This window comes from Solanum stenotomum, chromosome 2 (genome assembly GCF_019186545.1).
Source record: "Solanum stenotomum isolate F172 chromosome 2, ASM1918654v1, whole genome shotgun sequence".
Classification (NCBI taxonomy): Eukaryota; Viridiplantae; Streptophyta; class Magnoliopsida; order Solanales; family Solanaceae; genus Solanum; species Solanum stenotomum.
The window spans coordinates 70,461,078-70,483,528 of NC_064283.1; the positions used below are offsets into that span (position 1 = coordinate 70,461,078).

General features: G+C 28.4%; 2 protein-coding genes and 1 pseudogene across 2 annotated transcripts in view; all 3 read left to right on the forward strand.

Moving 5' to 3' along the window:
- The window catches only part of LOC125857207 (plasmodesmata-located protein 6-like), a 4,155-nt gene extending 1,592 nt beyond the window's left edge, over positions 1 to 2,563 (forward strand). Inside the window, exons 2-3 of the mRNA XM_049536903.1 lie at positions 1,464 to 1,571; positions 2,251 to 2,563. Of these exons, the coding sequence (XP_049392860.1) occupies positions 1,464 to 1,571; positions 2,251 to 2,261 (119 nt within the window). The 3' untranslated portion in view covers positions 2,262 to 2,563. The remainder of the gene's footprint in view (positions 1 to 1,463; positions 1,572 to 2,250) is intronic.
- Positions 2,564 to 14,118: 11,555 nt separating this feature from the next.
- LOC125857188 (xanthotoxin 5-hydroxylase CYP82C4-like) lies at positions 14,119 to 16,403 on the forward strand. The gene is made up of 2 exons (XM_049536872.1): positions 14,119 to 15,087; positions 15,737 to 16,403. Exons 1-2 carry the CDS (start codon positions 14,119 to 14,121, stop codon positions 16,355 to 16,357), a joined length of 1,590 nt encoding a protein of 529 aa, XP_049392829.1. The 3' UTR covers positions 16,358 to 16,403.
- Positions 16,404 to 19,074: 2,671 nt separating this feature from the next.
- Positions 19,075 to 22,451, forward strand: part of LOC125857189 (xanthotoxin 5-hydroxylase CYP82C4-like) — a 16,838-nt pseudogene continuing 13,461 nt past the window's right edge.

The following is a 22,451-nucleotide window of genomic DNA, read 5'->3' on the forward strand; positions in this document are numbered from 1 at the left end:
GGGGGGGGGGGGGGGGGGGGGGGGGGGGTGTGTGTTCTTAGGCTGGCTATAAGTAATTAATCATAGAGGTTAGGATGGACATAAAGTATTTGTTTTCTTTATGTGTCCTTTTGCTTTATTTTCTTTCATATTTTGTATAAAGCTAAATTAGTTATTTGATTTTCTTGTTTAATGATTTTAGACATTTTGTTGCCTCCCCCTTTTTTTTTTAATGGATAGTCTTGATTATATGTACACTAAGCATGACTAAATTGCATAATCACTTAATATAATGAGGGTTAGACATCATTCTAAAAAACAATCATTATATGTCACACTTGTTAGTTGTTAGTATTTATTAATAATTATTATCAACATAAATTAAATATTCTACAAGAGTGATCTTATCATGATTACTTTCTAGGAAACATTGAAGAAGTCCATGCATGACTGATTGTCATTTTCCAAATGCAAATGAACTTCCAAGAAGTTTACTCTAATAAGTCATGACAAAAGAAAAATGTGGTCACTCTTCCACTTGCAACTCCACAATATTGTGGTTCTCAAAATATTCCACTTGCTTTTAACTTATTTGTCACTCTTTAATTTATTGGGAAATTTCATACCACTCATTGATTCAAGTTTTGATCCTAATGTATAGGTATACAAGGTAGTGTAACAATCAGCAGCGGAATTAGAAATTTTATTAAGGAAAACTAAAATATAGATAGATAAACACACAAAGAATTAATCAAGAGGATTCAATGTAATTGTACATATATATTTAAAACAAAATAGATTCCGTAAAATTCTTTTTCTCTATTTACATATATCATATAACATTTCAACATATCTTTGGACAAGAGTAGCTCTACCAATGGTCACATATTTTCCCGTCTACATAAATAGTAGTATAACATTTTAATATACCTTTGTACAAGAGTAGCTCCACCACTAATCATATTTATTTCCTAATATATACTTGAAGGAGAAGTTTGCACAACAAAATGAAACTATATTTCACCATATGAATGACTAGAATTGAAAGACAAGTTGGATACAAAATGTACATTGAATAGGTAAGTTAATAAAATGTAGTTATACAAACTAATTAGTGTTTAAATTAACCAACAATCATAAGTACACATAATAGGGATAGTTACCGATGTATATTGTTCGGTCAATTAGTTTACCAACATAATCAAAATAAACGTTATATATTATGTATATGTTGTGTATAAGTATGTATAATGTGTGTATATTTAGTATACATTTACTTACACACTTTGTACATATATTGTGGTATTTTTCTTTTGTTTTCTTAGAGATGTTCTATTCTCTATTGTCGAACCACAGTGATTAACTTACCATCTAGCCGTTTGAATAGACTTATATTATAAATTTATGATCGAATGATTCAGACCCGTAATTATCTCTTATACTATATGTGTATTTAAGTTTGAGCATATATATACAAATTGCAGGAGATGAAGATGTTGAAAAGACACTAGCAATTACAATTGGGCTCATAGCTGGTGTGGCAGTCCTCATTGTATTCCTTTCTGTTCTAAATAAGCTTTGTGAAAAGAAAGGTTAGTCTCTTCTTTTTAGGTTATTAGCCTCATCTTTATATCTTGATCATGCTCATCTACTTTTATACTTCATTCCACTTGTTAAAAGGTATAATGAGTCAATATAGCAACAATAATTGTTATGCCTCAATTCCTTATAAACTAAGTTAGAGTCGGCTATATATAAAAAAATTATCAATTCATCAGCGATGAAATCAGAATTTTAACTAAGAGGTTGTTTAATTAGCAGCTAGTAAAGAAGAACCTTATCTATTAATTAATTTTATATAAGTTATACAATGTTTGCTAGCTAGTTAGCAAAATAAGTTGTTTATGTATAAGATGAATATGATGTTTGGTTGATAATTTAGACATCAGCATAATTAATACTTGTATAAGTTGTGAGGGAATTCGTGTATTATCTTATGCAAGATAAAAGATGGAATAATATATATATATATATATATATATATATAACTGATACTTACATTACTAATACCTACATAATTCTGACCAACAATCAAATAATTCCAAATATATTCAAAACATAAAAAAGTAAGCATACGAATAAGTCAGAATATGAATCCAAGGATTCAACATCTAATATCTACTTTTATATATACTTCATGCCACTTGTTAAAAGGTATTATAATGAGTCAATGAACTTTATAATTGATCCTCTTTAATTTGAATTTTGCAGGTGGTAAATAAATAAAGGCATGCACATCTTGGTCCTTGTGAATAACTTTCTTTTCCATTGCTTCTCACTTGGGTAATTAAATTGCTTTTTTTGTTTGTTGTTGGTGCTCTTTAGCTTTTGTAAATTAGTTCCCACTTTATTTTCAAGTTTCCCTTCCTATATCTTCAAAACCGAAAAAAAAAAAAACTCAAAAGATTAGCTAAAAGGTGATCGGCCTCATCTTGCAATAATAGGAGTCTATTGGCAATGGCCTCTATATACTCTTTTGTAAAAGTGTTCACTTTATGCTAAAGATAAATGTGGAGTTGGTGCACTTTTTGTTGTGAATTATGCAATTTGTTAAACCCTCCTTTTCATGTAAGCAACACTTTATATTCAATTATAGTATTCTTTACTTTTATTCCATGCTCGATATTCATATTGGGATCAAATTAAATTTGAATTCGCATATATTACAGGTTCATTTCAAGAGGTGACACTCCTAATAATTTTATTTTTAATCCCAAAGGACTTGAACTTGAGAAAGTGCATTCCTATTTCAAAATCTTTTAACTTTATTATTCAAGAACGATTTCATTTCCTTTTGTGCAACAGCTAAGGCAAGAGTTTATAACCAACACTTTAGAATCTATAAAATTCAAATTTTGAATCCATGACTATAATTATGTTTGTCATTTTGCTATGCTATCCTTAAAAAGGTTAAATTTATGCATGAAAAATAATTGGTTAATGAATTAACTAATACCTCTTATGGATTTCTGACTCAATATATTTTTCCAAAATATATTGATCATAACGATTGACAATGATTTGGGACAACATTATATTCTGTTTTAATTTAATAATAAAGATAATAATAATACTAATATTTTTTTTTTAAAATGGGGGGACACTTAATTATCAGTAATCAGATTGCAATATCTGGAATATTTTAAGCCCTGAGTCATAAGAATTAGGTAGAATGATGATACAATTGATCTATTCGAATCTTTTAATGATCCTACCTTTTGTTTATTCTTTTTAAAGTATTTCCATTGTGCTAAATAAAGTGTTTAAGTTTGATAATGATGAGAATTATATAATTAGGAAATTGAGTTGTGAATTTTTCACTTAATTTGGGTAGAGGGCAGAGCTAAATGAGAGTTCAGGTGTTCGGATAAATTCAATAACTTTTATGTAGATCTTGTAATTTTCATTCAACTTATAGATTTCAAAATATTTTCTCAATGATTCAATAAAACTATAGTTAATTTTACTATAATAAATGAAATAATAAAGGATTACAAATTAACAAATGATTAAATTTATTTATTTATTTTTATACAAAGAAAACAACGTGGAGTTTTCTTTTAGTTTGAATCTAACGAACGAAACAACAATAACTAAATCAAGAAATATTCATTACATTTAATTTTTAATTGTTAACTTAATTTAATGTTAATTTTTATTAAAAATCAATTCAAAACGGTCCATGAACAACCCTTGTGACAAGCAACATTACTATTTACATGTGATGAAGGAGAGAAAATTTTAGAGATAACAAATATAATAGACATAATAAGGTTCTATATGGCTATAGTTTTGATAATTGCGCTTCATAGTTATAGTTTTGTTTGCTACGAAGGTTGCGGTTTGTATATTTTTACCGTTTGTATATTTCGTTTGTGAATTTTGTATTTATATATTTTAAAAAATTTCAGAGCTCTGTTTGTATATTTCGCTTGCCAATATACAAACATGATAATTTATTGTGAATTTTTCATAAATCGTATACAAATATAGGGTAAGCATATACAAAATTCTAAATTTATACAAACATGAACTCAATTATACAAATTCTGGATTTATACAAATCAGGCGAATAGTAAGTAAGAATAGGAGTGCGAATAATAATTTTCTTAAATTGTAGCTATAGTACCTAATATAAACTAAATATTTGTTATTCTGCATAATTTTCCTGACTAAGAGAGAAGAAAAAGGAGTGAAGTTAAATGGGCCATATATTTGGACTCCTTTTTAAGGAATCTCTAGTCTTTTCTAAATCTTGGGCCTCTTCTACACCTACTTAGTTTTCAGTGTGCTAAGTGAATAAATCCTTGGGCCTCCTTTAGAGCTGTCTTTTGTGTTCATTTTTTTGAATATTCATAAGTTCACCCGTTTTCGGAATAACTTCAAACGTGTGACTAAAGTTATAAATTCGTTATTTGGATATAGTGAGTGTGGGCGGATGATGGGGTTGTGGATGTACCTATTGTACCTATATAGCCTTTCCTTCATTTATATATATATCCGGTTTCGATTTTGCTTCCCACTATCGATAGGATTGGAAGAGATGGTGGTTGGTTGGTTGTGAAGGTGGCCATAGGAGATAATACAACTTATTTTCTCTAATTTTATTAAGGAAGTCATTCTTTTAAAAATTTGAAGCTTGTTTCCAAAAAATAAAAAATAAAATTTTTGATCAACCGTACACCAGAAAATAAGATTGAGTTTTTGCATATGCGGCCGACCTTCTCCCAAATTATTTAACTTTATCTTTGACAACTTTATTTTAGTCAGGGGTTGAAATATAATTTTACAAGTTTTTGGTAGATTTCGTAATATGTAACTCGGTAGTTTCTGATATAATAATCTTTTTTATTAGGAAAAATACAAAAATAATTCCACTAAAAATAAATTAGTTATTTAAATTATTCATATATCAACTAATTATTTAAACTGGTTATGTAGCACAAAATGGTGGCCATAATCTATTTGCTTTTAACGAAACAAATTTCTTGAATTGCGTGAACTCCTTATTACTATTTTTTTCCCTCTTTCTCTTTGTTTTATTTTTGGTCCTTTACCATTTTCTACGTATCATATAAAATAAATTAGAGAATTAAGATAAAAGAAAATAGTAAGTAATACATTGGAAAAAGACATAAGTTTGCCCCTGAACTTATATCGAAAAGTCATTTACACACTTAAACTATCATGATGACCTATTACACACATTTACTATTCAAAAGTAAATTTAAGACCACCCTAAGACGTGTAACACCACTCTCACAGGGTGTGGTGTAATACACTTGCCGCCACATCAGTGCCACGTCAGCGCCATGTCAGAAATTATGATTTTTTATAAAAAAAATTGTTTTCTTTTCTTTATTAATTACTTTTCTTTTGTTAACAATATTTTACACTAATTAATCTCTAATTAATTATTAAAATTCTCTAATAATTATACCTTCTTCATCACAAAATCTCATCCACTCCATCTCTTATCTCACGGAAAAAACCATATACGACTATCTTATTCACTATTGATTCTTTCTTCTTCACCACCATCATATCACCTTCAATTCTTCATCTTCTTCGCCATCCACCACTAAATATCACCATCACCATCACCATTTCTAATATAAATTTTTCTTCATCATCTTCAATTTCCACTCTTTTTTTTCAAAATCATTACCCAAGGCCACCACACTCATAAAGTTGTCATCTTCACCAAATTCAAAAATTGATTAATTTTCTTCACCACCTTCAATTTCCTCTTTTTTTTTCCACCCATTACGTAGAACCACCATACCCATAAAGCTGCAATTACAACCAAACCCAGAAATTGATTAACAACCAAAATTGCTTTAACAAAGTCAAAAAATAGAAAAGATGGAAACAATCAACCAAAATCACCTAAACATAACTTAGGATTTATTTATTTAGGTTTATCCAAAATTCTTTTTAGATTCTTCCTTTAGTAAATTTTTTCATAAAATACAATTATTTAATAACAAATCTATGAGAATTAACCTAATTGCTAATCAAAAAGAAAAATTGTGTTTTGAGATTGTGATGTATAAAGAATGAAGAAGAAGAGATATGAAAAAGAAGAATGGGTGTGAAGAACAAGAGGTGTAGGGTAGGGGTGGGGTGGAGGAGGGTGGGGGGAGGGGGGTTAAGAGCTGCTTCTAATTACTATTTTTATTTTTATTTCTAACTGACGCGTTTAGTTTTTATTTTCATTTTATTTCTTTGCCACGTCAGTTTTAAGGGATAAATAAATTCACTTTTGAATAGTAAATGTGTGTAATAGGTCATCATGATAATTTAAGTGTGTAAGTGACTTTTTGATACAAGTTCAAGGTGAAATTTATGTCTTCTCTCTAATATATTCCATGCAACAATGTCTATTATTGTATTATCGATTATTGGTGACATAATTGAAGTCCTAGCAATCGACACACATGAAAAATATTTATTCTTTCCGTTTCAAAAAAGAATGACCTAATTTGACTTAATACAAAATTTAAAAAGACAAAAAAGATTTTTCAATTTTATGATCCTAAAGTTATATCAAATGTACCAAAATGACCATATTTTTGTACCAATGACATGTGCATATTTCATGATAACTTCTATTTATTTATTTTTGATAAACAAGGATAGTATTATATTAATAGTTAATATGCTAGTAGTGGGGGGTTTATCTACTTTGTTTCCAGCTCAAGTCAAAAAATTTAATGTTTCATTATTTTTGAACTTATTATATAATGATATAATATAAATTTATACTATATGTTTTCAATTTAATTTGTTTTTAAAAAAGTTTAAAACCTATCTAATTAATTATTCAATACGATTATTAAATATGATTTTATTTTTAAAATAGTATAATAAAACAATTCAGTTTAATAAATTAAGTCGATTTTAAGAAAATCATTGACATCCCTATTTGAAAAATAGGAGATTGAATAACATATAGGGCCCTAAGCCCCTAATCAGAGGCAGATCCACCCTCTAGGTTGGGGTGCACATGCACCCATTAACTTCGAAAAGAGTCATAGGTATATATATGTATATTTATCTTGCGAAACTGACTGAAGTTAGGATATAATGAACAGTGCACCCATGAAAAACATAGGAGTGCCATTGTTTTTCATAAGTATACTACATTTGATGATAAATGGTTAGGAGAAAAATTATTCAGGTGTAAAATTGATGTTTGATTTGTAATTTGTAAACTCTCATAACAATATACCCCTTCAATTATAAATTATAATAGAGGGGACTTGAATGGAGTAAAATTTTAACTCTTCTAAAAAAATTCCAGAGTTTGTCTTGGATGCAGCAGACACAGTTTCTCTTCACATAAACTGGGGAATGACATTACTAATAAACAATCAACATATTTTGAAGAAAGCTCAAGAAGAAATCGACACGAAATTTGATAAGGATAGATGGATAGATGACAACGATATTAAGGATTTGGTGTACCTTCAAGCTATCGTTAAAGAGGTGTTACGATTATATCCACCCGGGCCTTTGTTAGTACCACATGAAAACACAGAGGATTGTATTGTTAGTGGGTATCACGTCCCTAAAGGTACTAGACTATACACAAATGTCATGAAGCTACAATGAGATCCTAAAATATGGTCAAATCCTGATCAATTCGATCTAAATAGATTCTTCACTACTGATATTGATTTTTGTGGTCAAGACCACGAGTTCATTCCATTTGGCTCTGGAAGACGATCTTGTCCTGAAATCATTTGATCCAAGGTTTCAATTATAAAACTCTATTGAATGAACTTTGGACATGAAAGAGGGACCTGAAAGGTAAATCCTGTAGAAGTGATAATAAAGCCTCGCCTCGCACCCAAGCTTTATAAAATTTAAGTAATTATGATGTTCTATCTTTGTTGAAATTGCTTAATAATGCATAATTTCAATAAGATTAAATTATTAATCATGATTATGTATTACCTTTCTATTAATTTTTTTGGTGTGTATGAAGTTTGTATCAGTAAGTTAATCTAAAAGCTCCTAAATTATCTATTAGGGGTAAAACTCAAAAGGTTCAAAATGTTAACTGTTTAGATGAATACTAGGAGGTGTTATCAGTTTGTTTTAGGGCTAAGTATCAATTGGTTCGCCGACATGGATCGCCACATAGACGTTAAATAATATGTAAGTGTTTACTTGTTATACTCTATACAAGTTTAAGTAACTACGTGCGCACACTCAAAATTAGAGAACATGGTATCAGATGAAGTCAATAAAATAATTTTTAAAGTAATTATTTTTAGCTGGATCAGCAAATAAGTTTATTTAGGAAATTTCTTGCAAACAAATAAAAAAATAGTTTTTTTTTCATTTCTTGCGAATTTGCCTATGAAAATGGTACTTGCAAATTATTTGCCCCCAAATAATTCCCCAGCTAATAATCTTGCATAAATGGCGCCAAATTTACCTACAAATTTTTCTGGGGAAATATTTTTCGCAGATAAAAAAGTTTAGAATTTGAAATTTCATATTTTCAAATGAAAATTCGTAGGAAATTTCTATAGAAATAATCCCCAAGTAAAATCTCCAAGTTATTTACAGTTTTCTAGTAGTGAATGATGACGATTTGTTATATAAGCTACTCTCATTATTTCATATTACTAGAGAAAAAAGAAGATATTTGGAAAATGTTGATATCATATATAATTTCATGCATAAATACTTGAAATTTAATTATATACGCACATATCTTATGAAAAATAATTTAAGGAATAAGTGATTGATATTAGGAGTAAAACATCAATCACTTATCCCTAAAATAAATTATCTACTATATTACTATTCAATATTTGACTAAGACATCCCAAAGTTCAGAACTTCAAATATTAAAATGAAAAATGTGAAAAAATTTAGAATACCGTTTATAAATTTAGTCAATAATTTATTGGGCCAGTATTATTAACATTTTGAATATAGTCGATAGATAGTGCGATATTTCCTTTCAATATGATCAACTTAAGTCCCCACGCCTTCAAATTATTGACAAGCTACATGTGATATTATCAGGAAAAAAATAAAAATTGAACATTATAAATTATGAAGATTTGTTGTATAGACTATTCTCAATATTTCATATTACTAGAAAAAAAAAGATATTTGGAAAATGTTGATATCATAATTTCATGCATAAAATACTTGAAATTTAATTATATACACAAATATCTTATGAAAAATGATTTAAGGAATAAGTGATTGATGTTAGGAGTAAAACATCAATCACTTATTCCTAAAATAAGTTATCTGCTATATTACTATTCAATATTTGAATAAGAACAACCCAAAGTTCAGAACTTCAACTATCAAAATGAAAAATGTGAACAAATCTAGGATACCGTTTATAACTATAGTTAATAATTTATATGGACAGTATTATTAACATTTTGAATATAGTCAATATATTGATAGTGCGATATGTCCTTTCAATATAATCAATTCAAGTCTCCACACCTTCAAATTATTGACAAGCTACATGTGATATTATCAAAAAAAAAATGAGCATTATAAATGATGAAAATTTGTTATATAAAAACTACTCTCAATATTTCATAATACTAGAGAAAAAAAAGAAGATATTTGAAAAATGTTGATATCAGAACTTCATGCATAAATACTTGAAATTTAATTATATATGCATATATCTTATGAAAAATGATTTAAGGAATAAGTGATTGATATTAGGAGTAAAACATCAATCACTTATTCCTAAAATAAGTTATAATAGCCATATTAATATTCAATAATTGAATAGGAACAACTTAAAGTTCAGAACTTCAGTAATCAAAATGAAAAATGTGAATAATTCTAGGATACTATTTATAACTTTAGTCAATAATTTATTTGGACAGTATTATTAACATTTTGAATATAGTCAATATATTGATAGTGCGATATATCCTTTTAATATAATGAATTTAAGTCCCCACACCTTCAAATTATTGACAAGCTACATGTGATATTATCGAAAAATATTAAACATTATAAATGATGAAGATTTGTTATATAAACTACTCTCAATATTTCATATTACTAGAGAAAAAAAAAGATATTTGGAAAATGTTGATATCAGAACTTCATGCATAAATACATGAAATTTAATTATATACTTTGAATAGGAACAACTCATAGTTCAAACTCAAATATCAAAACGAAAAATTTGAATAAATCTAGGATACCGTTTATAACTTTAGTCAATAATTTATATGGAAAAAGGATAAATATACCTCCTAACTATTGAAAATGCTATACAGATACTCTCCATCGTACTTTTGGGACATTGATGACCCTGCTGTCCAAAAATTAGACCATATATGTCATTCACTCTAACAGAAGACTAAATAGGAACACGTGGAGTACTCATACAAAGGGACCCGATTTGACCAATTAATTAAACCCAAAATTTAAAACCCATCCGGCCCATATCCGTCCATCCACCCACTCACACTTAAACTAACCCAACCAAAAACCTAAAAAAAAATCTTCAATTCCTCACACATAAGCTCACAGAAACAAACCAAATAACAAAAAAATTCTCAATTTCTCCCAATTCCCAACAAGGCAACAACCATGAATACCTTCCAGCCCAACAAAATAAAAATTTGAGAATAACTAAAAAGCAAATTTTAATAGTAAAATCTGGACTCTTATTTTTTTATTTTTTTTTGGTTTCCCATTCGGTGTCCGATACCCACATTAGAGCCCGACTAAATTCGGATTCGCGCCGGAAAGTCCCACATTAAAGGGTAAAGCACTCCCTAACAAAGGCGACTCCGTACCCAAGGGGGCTCGAATCCGAGACCTCTTGATTAAAGATGAAGGAATACTTACCACTCCACCACAACCCTTGTTGGTAAAATCTGGACTCTTACAATATCTCCTCTTCACTCCAAAAGTCCTCACCATGGATAATAAAAAGTTTGAGAGAGCAAACACACCTTTCACTCCAAAAAGGAGTTTATGCCAAATTAAGAACAGGTAAATACTCTTTAACTTGCACTTATCATGATAACACATAACNAATGTTGTACAGATACACTTCATCGTATTTTTGGGACATTGGTGACGTTGCTATCCAAAATTTAGACCATATATGTCCTTCACTCTAACAGAAGACTAAATAGGGATACGTGGCATAATCCTACGGAGGGACCCAATTTGACCAATTAATTAAACCCAAAATTTAAAACCCATCCGGCCCATATCCGTCCATCCACCCACTCACACTTAAACTAACCCAACCAAAAACCTAAAAAAAAATCTTCAATTCCTCACACATAAGCTCACAGAAACAAACCAAATAACAAAAAAATTCTCAATTTCTCCCAATTCCCAACAAGGCAACAACCATGAATACCTTCCAGCCCAACAAAATAAAAATTTGAGAATAACTAAAAAGCAAATTTTAATAGTAAAATCTGGACTCTTATTTTTTTATTTTTTTTTGGTTTCCCATTCGGTGTCCGATACCCACATTAGAGCCCGACTAAATTCGGATTCGCGCCGGAAAGTCCCACATTAAAGGGTAAAGCACTCCCTAACAAAGGCGACTCCGTACCCAAGGGGGCTCGAATCCGAGACCTCTTGATTAAAGATGAAGGAATACTTACCACTCCACCACAACCCTTGTTGGTAAAATCTGGACTCTTACAATATCTCCTCTTCACTCCAAAAGTCCTCACCATGGATAATAAAAAGTTTGAGAGAGCAAACACACCTTTCACTCCAAAAAGGAGTTTATGCCAAATTAAGAACAAGTAAATACTCTTTAACTTGCACTTATCATGATAACACATAACATCAATCACTTATTCCTAAAATAAGTTATCTGTCATATTACTATTCAATATTTGAATAGGAACAACTCATAGTTCAGAACTTCAAATATCAAAATAAAAAATGCGAATAAATCTAGGATACCGTTTATAACTTTAATCAATAATTTATATGGGCAATATCATTAACATTTTGAATATCGTCAATATATTGATAGTGTGATATGTCCTTTCAATATAACCAATTCAATTCCCCACACCTTCAAATTATTGACAAGCTACATGTGATATTATCGGAAAACATTGAACATTATAAATGATGAAGATTTGTTATATAAACTACTCTCAATACTTCATATTACTAGAGAAAAAAGAAAATATTTGAAAATTGTTGATATCATAATTTCATGCATAAATACTTGAAATTTAATTACATACGTATATATTATATGAAAAACAATTTAAGGAATAAGTGATTGATGTTAAGAGTAAAACATCGATCACTTATTCCTAAAATAAGTTATTTGCCATATTACTATTCAATATTTGAATAGAAACAACCCAAAGTTCAAAACTTCAAATATCCAAATGAAAAATGCGAATAAATCTAGAATACCGTTTATAACTTTAGTTAATAATTTATATGTGCAATATTATTAACATTTTGAATATAGTCATTATATTGATATTGCGATCTGTCCTTTCAATATAATCAAATTAAAGTAGTACCTATTTTTGGACAAGGCAATAGCTAAAGTTGAAATGGAAAAATATATACATTTTATTTTGTTTTGAACTTCTTAAAATAAAATAATTTAAAATAATTAACTTTAAAAATCACTATATTAAAGAAAGAAGTATAGTACTCATTAGAGGTGTACATGACCGGGTTGGTTCAGATTTTTCAAATATCAAACCAAACCATTTGCGTAAAATTTTTAAATTTATAAACCAAATCAAACTAATAAAATTCGGGTTTTTTCGGATTTTTCAACCTCGGATTGGTTCGGGTTTTTCAAATACCAAACCAAACCATTGTGTCAAATTTATAAATTTATAAATCAAACCAAACTAATAAATCTCGAATTTTTTCAGATTTTTGGATTTGTTCGGTAAAGTTTGCATACAAACGTATAATTAACTTGTGCTCCAAATATTTCTTTAGTCCAACCAAAATACAATTATCTAAGGCGTTTCTTAAAAAAATAACACAAAATATGAAATGAGTACTGATGACACTAAAATATTCAATAAAAAATAATAATGAAATCATCATATAAAATAAATATTGCAAAGTCATAATGAAAATGATCATAATTTAAAAGTACTAAATCATGCTAAAATAAGTTTAATAAGTATTAGTTACATTACTAAATATTGAAGGAAAAATAAAATTAGATTATGCATTTTAATTGTCTAAACCAATGTAAAACTAAAGAACAAATATTCAATATTATTGTCATTCTTAGTGTTGAATTGATTTTCTTTTTGCATTAGTATTAATTTGATTTTGATTTAAGTTTTATTATAATTATCAACATCTATGAACTATAATCTTTATTGGACCATTCCGAATTCTAAGTTTTAAACTTGAAATAATATATTAAAAGATAAAAACTATGAAATAATATAAGAAATATTTTAAAATTATATCAAAGTAAATATTTTTATGTATAAAATAAAATTTTAAAATTACATATATAATGTCGGGTTGATTTGGTCTCGGGTTGATTTATTTTAGTTAAAACCAAACCAACCCAAATATAGTCGGGTTTTTTTTTCCAATACCAAATCACTAGTCGGGTTTCTTTTTCGATTTGACTCGATTTACGGTTTGGTTCGGTTTTGTACACCCCTAGTACTCATCTTCGAGACTTAATCAATACCCTCTTCATTTTCTTTACTTGTCGTATTTCGTTTTATCAAAAGTTAAATTACATCTACTTTAACTAATATTTTAAAATTAACTTTTTTCTCGTACCATCGCAATTTCTTGTATTTTTTATATAACTTTTAGATATCCAAATTATTGAATGATTCTTACGTAATTTAACTTTTAAAAAATAGTCAAATCGACCTTCATACAATTTTTAATTCGCGTAAAAATGTGTCATGCAATTCAATATCTAAAAGAACTAAAATCAAAATATCTGATTTAAAATGAATGAGTACGAACACGTTGTTGGTGTGACAAGTAATACTTAACACTATAAAAAAAAAGTTGCATGCATCATAATTGTACGTCTATACTCATAATAACTTTCTAGACATGGAATTTGATCTTCTTCTTCTTCTTCTTTCTCCCATGGAAGCCATTGCAGCACTGTTAACACTCGCATTCCTCTTCTACTTCATCTTATCGACAAAAAAAACTTCAAAACTACCATTACCACCGGAAATTGCTGGAGGATGGCCGGTAATCGGTCATCTTTTCTACTTCAACAACGACGGCGACAATCGTCCGTTAGCTCGAAAACTCTCCGATTTAGCCGATAAATACGGCCCTGTTTTCACATTCCGGGTCGGACTTCACCGCGTGTTAGTAATCAGCAGTTACGACGCCGTAAAAGAGTGTTACACCAAAAACGACGCCGTATTCGCGAATCGTCCAGCTTGTCTCTACGGCGAATACATTGGGTACAATAACGCCATACTTTTTCTAGCTAATTACGGATCTTACTGGCGAAACATAAGAAAATTAATCATTCAGGAAGTTCTATCCAACTCTCGTCTCGAAAAATTGAAATATATGAAGATCGAGAAAATTCGAAACTACATCAAAAATCTCCATTCTCGAATTCAAAATAGTGAAGAGAAATCAGTGATAAACTTAACCGATTGGTTAGAGAAAATGAATTTTGGGCTAATTGTGAAAATGATAGCAGGGAAGAATTATGAATCTGGAGGCGATGGAGATGAAGAAGTGGAGAGATTTAGGGAATCTTTTAAGAAATTTCTGGTTCTGTCAATGGAGTTTGTGTTGTGGGATGCGTTTCCAATTCGGTTATTCAAATGGATAGATTTTCAAGGTCATGTGAAGTTGATGAAGAAGACGTTTAAGGATATCGATTCGATTTCTCAGAGATGGTTGGACGAGCATGTGAAGAGGAGGAGTACGGAGGTTAATGGAGATGGAAATTATGAAAGAGATTTCATTGACGTGATGCTTTCAAAGATGAGTGATGAACGTCTCCATGAAGGTCATTCTCGTGATACCACTATCAAAGCAACAGTTTTTGTAAGTACATTTATACTCAACATCGTTTGACTTGATAATAATGCTCGGATCATTCACATTTTGGTAACTTGATTTGTCATCATTTGATTAAATACGATATTAAAGAAGAAAAAATAGACTTCTGATAAAAATGTAATGTTTCACTATTTTTGAACTATATATATATATATAAAAAAAAAAATTAAAAGTTTAAAATCTATCTAATTAATTATTCAATACGATTATAAATTTATATAAAAGTTTATATTTTTATTTAAAAATAAGTACTACCAAATAAGCTATTCAATTTATAAATTAAGTCGATAATTAAATAATCATTGACACCCCTATATGATATAGAGGATGGAATAACCTATTAAGCTTCTACATACACTATCTAGGGGGCCCTAACCGTTGACATGTGAATGGCCCTAACTAGCTATTATGATCATTTGGTAATTGATTTTAAGGTGAGTTTTATAATCATATATAAAGAATATTATGTTTGGTAACTGATAAGTTAAGAGGTAAGTTATTTATATAAAAAATTAAATATGATGTTTCATTTGTAATTTAGAGATCAGGATGACAAATGACCCCTTTGATTAAAATAGAAGAGACTTGAATAGAAATTCTTAGCATAAAATTTTAACTGGAAATTTTTTTCCAGAGTATGATCATGGATGCAGCAGACACAGTTCCTCATCACATAAACTGGGGAATGACATTGTTGATAAACAATCAACATGTCTTGAAGAAAGCTCAAGAAGAGATCGACACAAAAGTTGGTAAGGCTAGATGGATAGACGACAATGACATCAAGAATTTAGTGTACCTTCAAGCCATCGTTAAGGAGATGTTACGTTTATATCCACCGAGCCCTTTGTTAGTACCACATGAAAACACAAAGGAATGTGTTGTTAGCGGGTACCACATACCTAAAGGTACTAGACTATATGCGAACGTCATGAAACTACAACTAGATCCTAAAGTATGGCCAAATCCTGAACAATTCAATCCAGATCGATTCCTCACTACTGATATTAATTTTCGTGGTCAAGATTATGAGTTCATTCCATTTGGCTCTGGAAGACGATCTTGTCCTGGAATAAGCTATGCATTACAAATGGAACACCTAACGATAGGTCATTTGATCCAAGGTTTCGATTATCGAACTCCGTCGAATGAGCCTTTGGATATGAAAGAGGGACTCGGCATGACTATGCCTAAGGTGAATCCTGTAGAAGTGATAATAACACCTCGCCTTGCGTCCGAGCTTTATAAAATTTAAATAAGATATTTCTATCTTTATTGAATTTGCTTAATGATGCATAATATTAATAATATTAATTATGATAATGTAGTACCTCTCTATTTCAATCAATGTACCACTTTGATTGTATTTATTTTATGATAATAAACAACTTTAAATTGATATATTATGATTTTTTGCATGAACATCATTGCTTGTAGTAGGAATTTTTTGGGCTGAACTCATCGGTGGCCCCTTAACGTTGGCACTAATAAAGATTCATTATATAAACAATTCTCAATATTTATATTATTAGAGTAAGAAAAAAAGATATTTGAAAAATATAGGTATCAGAACTTCATCTATAAACAAAGAAAATGGTCAAATATCTTCCAAACTTATTATTCATTTATTTAATTATTGTATACCTATTTATTACGGGAGTTCTATTATCTTGTTAAATTGTTTTAAAGTGAAATTATTTGCTCCATAAATACTGAGGAAGGTGTAATTCACAAAGTGAAATGTAAAAATAAGAATTAAAATTTTAATTATAAAAGTATTTTTATTTCATTTTTTTTATTTTTCTTTACAAATTATGTTTCTTTTTTATTTTTATCTTATTTTTCTTTTTACTTTCTTTCTCATCTTTTTTCCCTCTTTAACGAGTCAACACCGGCGGCGGCGTAGCTCCACCACCAAGTCACTGCTCTCATAGCCTTCCTTCATGAAGTTAACTTTTCTTAAATTACAAATTTTTTATGATAGAGCCATTCTCATTATTGTGAAAAATTGACAATAACTCAAAATCAAAAGTCAAACAATCGAACATTAAAGCAACTAAATTTATACTAACTATTTTTTAGGTTCATTTTTATTTGACACACCTTTAAAAATAAATTATGATTGACATAATTACTTTATCACACTACTCTTGCTAATTGATTTTTAAATAACTTGAGAAATAAATAATTAATGTTAAAAATAAAATATAATTTTTATGTTAAAAATAATAAATATAAATAAAAGGTTATTCTTGAAATAATAAATAATTAAAATTAAACAAAAACATATATTTAAAATATTTATCTAGTATGACTTAAATGGGAGACCTGAAATGAAAAATTTTATGGTGGGACAGGCCCAAGTATGACTTGGTGTGTGAGGGATTATTTTTGAATAAAAAAATGTGTAGGTCCCACCTTTTCTATTCAATATTGTTGTTTCTCTCTCCTGTCTTATTTAATTTTATGAATAAAAAAATTATGTGGGTCCTATTCTTTTATTTTACATGTTAGTTCTCTTTCCCATACATTTTACTCCACTCCGTTTACTTGTCCATTTCTTTTCTTTTCCCCTTTTTAAAAAATTTCTTCTTTAATTCTTCTTTCCTATAATATTTCAGATCAATTTTTACTTCTTAATTTGATTTTTTCAATTTTTTTATATCATTCGATATATTTGTCTTTTTTATATTTGATAATTATCACGTTGATTATTTAAAAAAATATATATTCGAGAATACGAGAAAAAATATATATAATATATTTTCCCTATTTGTGGCATTATAGTTGATAGTTTTTTATATAACTGTTTACAATGAGTTATATTAAATAAATAATAATTGTACAAAATAAAATTCGTTTTAATAATTTTATTTCATAAAAATAAAATTCATTTTATTCTAAAATGTTTCAAATCAAGCTAAAAAATAAAGAAAATTGAAAAACCTATTTTTATTAATTTGGTATGATTTATTAGTATAAAAATTGATGAAATAATTCAATTTGATAAAGTGAAAAATTGATCAATCATGCTTATATACATGTGCCAAATGAGGGATATTAATAGTTTAGTCGAATTACTATCTAGACTTTTATTTTGTAAACAAAGGTTTTATTCTTCATTTTTTAATTTTCTCCACCATTTTTTCTTCTCATATTTTTATGTAATTTAAAAAATTAAAAAATGATATACTTGATAATTATCAAATACGAAAAAAGATAAATGTACGAATAATATAAAAAAAAGTTAATAAATAAAATTAATAGTGAAAATTGATCTGAAATATTATAGGAAAGAAGAATTAAAGAAGAACTTTTTTTAAAAAGGGGAAAAGAAAAGAAATGGACAAGCAAACGGATGTGGAGTAAAATGTATGGGAAAGAGAAATAATAATGTAAAATAAAAAGAATAGGACCCACATCATTTTTTTATTCATAAAATTAAATAAGACAGGAGAGAGAAATAACAATATTGAATAAAAAAGGTGAGACCTACACATTTTTTTAATTCAAAAATAATCCCTCATACACCAAGTCATACTTGGGCCTCTCCCACCATAAAATTTTTCACCTGAAATTGCCACTCCGCGCATAAGCAACACGTTATTACAAACTGATTTGTCCATTTATATTCTCAGCACAATATTATAATTTGTAAACGTTATCTTCACTGCCTTTTTACACAGTTATTAGCAAATATTATTTTTAAAAAAGTTTTTAGTTACTATACTTTGCATTGACTGTTTTGATTAATTAATAGTTTTCAATCAATAAATATTAATTAATTTATTTTAATTAATTAATTTAATCAATGAATATTAATTATTAATTAATTTTTTATGTTAATCTAATATATATTTTCAAAACTAATAACTCACGTAATAAATGACATATAACAAAGAACGAATAAAGTAATAGTTAACGCTATAGAAATAAATAAAAAGTCTTTGCTTCATAATTGTACGTGTCTATTCCCATTAACTTTCTGCACATGGAATTTGATCTTCTTCTTCTTTCTCCCATAGAAGCCATTGCAGCACTGTTAACCCTTGCCTTCACCATCTACTTCTTCTTATCGACAAAAAAATCTTCAAAACCACCGTTACCACCGGAAATCGCCGGAGGATGGCCGGTAATCGGCCATCTTTTCTACTTCGACAACGACGGCGACGATCGTCCGTTAGCTCGAAAACTCTCAGATTTAGCCGATAAGTACGGCCCTGTTTTCACTTTCCGGCTCGGACTTCCCCGTGTGCTAGTAATCAGCAGCTCCGACGCCGTTAAGGACTGTTACTCCAAAAACGACGCCGTATTCGCGAATCGTCCAGCTTGCCTCTACGGCGAATACCTTGGGTACAATAACGCCGTGCTTTTTCTAGCTAATTACGGACCGTACTGGCGAAATATACGTAAATTAGTCATCCAGGAAGTTCTATCCAACACTCGTCTCGAGAAATTGAAACAGATCAAGCTCTGTAAAATCCGAAACAACATCAAAAATCTTCATTCTCGAATTCAAAATACTGAAGAGAAATCAGTAGTAAACCTAACCGATTGGTTAGAGGAATTGAATTTTGGGCTAATCGTACAGATGATAGCAGGTAAGAATTACGAATCTGGAGGCGACGGAGACGGAGAAATGGAGAGATTTAAGGAAGCTTTTAGGAAATTTCTGGTTCTGTCAATGGAATTTGTGTTGTGGGATGCGTTTCCGATTCCGTTATTCAAATGGATAGATTTTCAAGGGCATGTGAAGTTAATGAAGAAGACGTTTAAGGATATCGATTCGATATTTCAGAGATGGTTAGATGAGCATGTGAAGACGAGAGAAACGTCATTAATGGAGGTGGTAATGAAAGAGATTTCATTGACGTGATGCTTTCGAAGATGAGCAATGAACATCTCCATGGAGGTTACTCTCGTGATATCGTTATCAAAGCAACAGTTTTTGTAAGTTCCTTTCTCCTTAGTCATTTACTCTATTTAAATTTATGTTACCTTGTTTGACTTATAACTTATTTAGGGCCGTTCACACATTTTGGTAACTTGATTTGCATGCATCATTATCACTCTTGGTATTTAAAAAATTAATACTAATATTTCTTAATTTGACTCGACACAATGTAATTATTAAGGAAACAGCTGAAAAAATGTTTACTTTTAATAGCCAATCAAAGTCCAATTAAAATTTTCCATACAAATAACGGGTGGATATTTTACGATTTCTTCTAATTTAGATAATGTGTTGATGGTAAAGTTTAGCTACTTTGTTTCCAGCTCAAGACAACAAATTTAATGTTCCATATATATATATACTAGATATGAGACCCCGTGCCAGCACGGAGCCCAATATATATTACTGTTTCTGTTTTAGTTTATGTGGTACATATGAGCTTTGAAGTTAATCAATTTTTTAGTATGTTTTTATATATTTTAAATTGCTAATTATTTTTATTTAGAGTATGTTTTACGTAAATATATTATAAATCACAATAAATAACAAGTTAATTTAAAAAAAAAACTTATAAAAAATTCATTGACTTTTGAAATTTCATTTGTATCACATAAATCAGGACAAAGCGAGTAATATATATGAAAATGACATAAAACGTACTATAACTCACAATCATTAGCAACTTAAAATATCTATATATCTATATTTCTCCCAATTTATGTGGTATAGATGAAATTTTGAAAGTTAACAAAAACTTTTTATATGTTTTCAAATATTTTAAGCTATTAATTATTATGATTTATAATACATTTTACATAAAAAAATTATTTATATAAAGTATAAGAGAAAAAATTTTAAAAAAGGAAACATAAATGTTAACAGGAGTCCAATCTTGTTAATTTCTATGTTTTAATTATTGTAATACCGATTGAATTTGGAGAGCCAACTAAATTTTTTTAAAGGATTTTTTTTTATAAATTTTAAGTTGTTAATTATTATAATTTATAATATATTTATTAATTTTAAACCAATATATGTTTTTCTCTGTCTCAATTGCATGAGACATATGGAATTTGGAGAGTCAACTAAAATTTTAAAATATGTTAAGTTGTTAATTATTATACCTTATAGTACTATTACGTGATTTTCAAATAAAATATGTAATTTTTTTATTTCAATTTATATGTCATTGATATAATTACATATATTAAGTAATGAAGAATTAATGTCTAAATTATGTGACACCTATGAATTTTGGAGTGTAAATCAAATTAGTTATATATGATTTTTAAAAAATAAAGCGGTTAATTATTACAATTTATAATACTTTTTATATATTTTTTAAATGATATATATATATCTTTATGATATTGATATTAGTATTATAATAAATTAAATTTTATTATTTTTAAATTTATGATCTCAATTGTCAGCCTATACCACATTATAAAATGTTCCAAAGTAGATATCAGATTTACAAAAATGTCGATGCCAGCTAAAGTAATAAAATAACATCTAAGGGCATGAACCAATATATGTATATATAAAGCTGAATATAGACAATTTGATGTGGCATCTCTCTATGATCAGTATTTCTATTCATCTTTTTTCTCCTTTTTTTGACATTTTATCTTTGTTTTGTATTTCTTATTTGTATTTTAAAAAAAAAGTATTTACATCATACCCGATTAATTATGCCCTTTATAACATCCAATACACTAATATAGATTTAAGTAAATGAAAATGGAAGATGAAAAGATAAAAACTATTCATTTTTCATAACTGTTTATAATTATTTAGCCTATAAAATAAAATAAAATAGTTGACCATTTGTAACAAATAAGAACAAATTTTCACTTTGGCTCTTCTTCTTCTGACGATGATGATCAATATATGATATCAACTTCTGTCGCTAAGATGTTCATCAAATTTCTAGGTCATGTGACTTTTTTAACAAAAGAGAAAGAGAGAATATCTCATGATTCTTGTGAAGATATTGATGTAAAGAAAGAGATTATATAACAAAAAGTTCTTTTCAAAATAAAAGACTTTTTGAAAAAATGTTTATTCCTCCTACAAGGAGAGAAAATTCATTGTGGTTGACAAATTTATAAAAAGGCTGATTAATGTTTCAAAGGGTAAGAAAAATTATTTGGAGAAAAAATTATTCTATTTATGAAATTCGTATCAAATTAGGAGGAGAACAAACAAAAATTTATTTTGTGATTTGAAAAGAGAGAAAATTAGATATTATTTCTTTCAACCTCATTATTCTTCTAATTTCTTTCTTCTTTTATTTTGTCTTGATTTTTTGTATCTTTAAAGTTTTTTTTTCTTATTTATCTTTAATTAAAGTTTATATATATTTTCTTAAAAAAGAATTTAAAAAGATGAT

What these genes read in the sequence shown, in the direction of transcription:
- LOC125857188 (XM_049536872.1), top strand. Translation starts at nt 14,119, where the DNA reads ATGGAATTTGATCTTCTTCTTCTTCTTCTTTCTCCCATGGAAGCCATT. An exon ending in CTATCAAAGCAACAGTTTTT is followed by an intron (nt 15,088 to 15,736) that starts GTAAGTACATTT and finishes ATTTTTTTCCAG; the next exon opens with AGTATGATCATGGATGCAGC.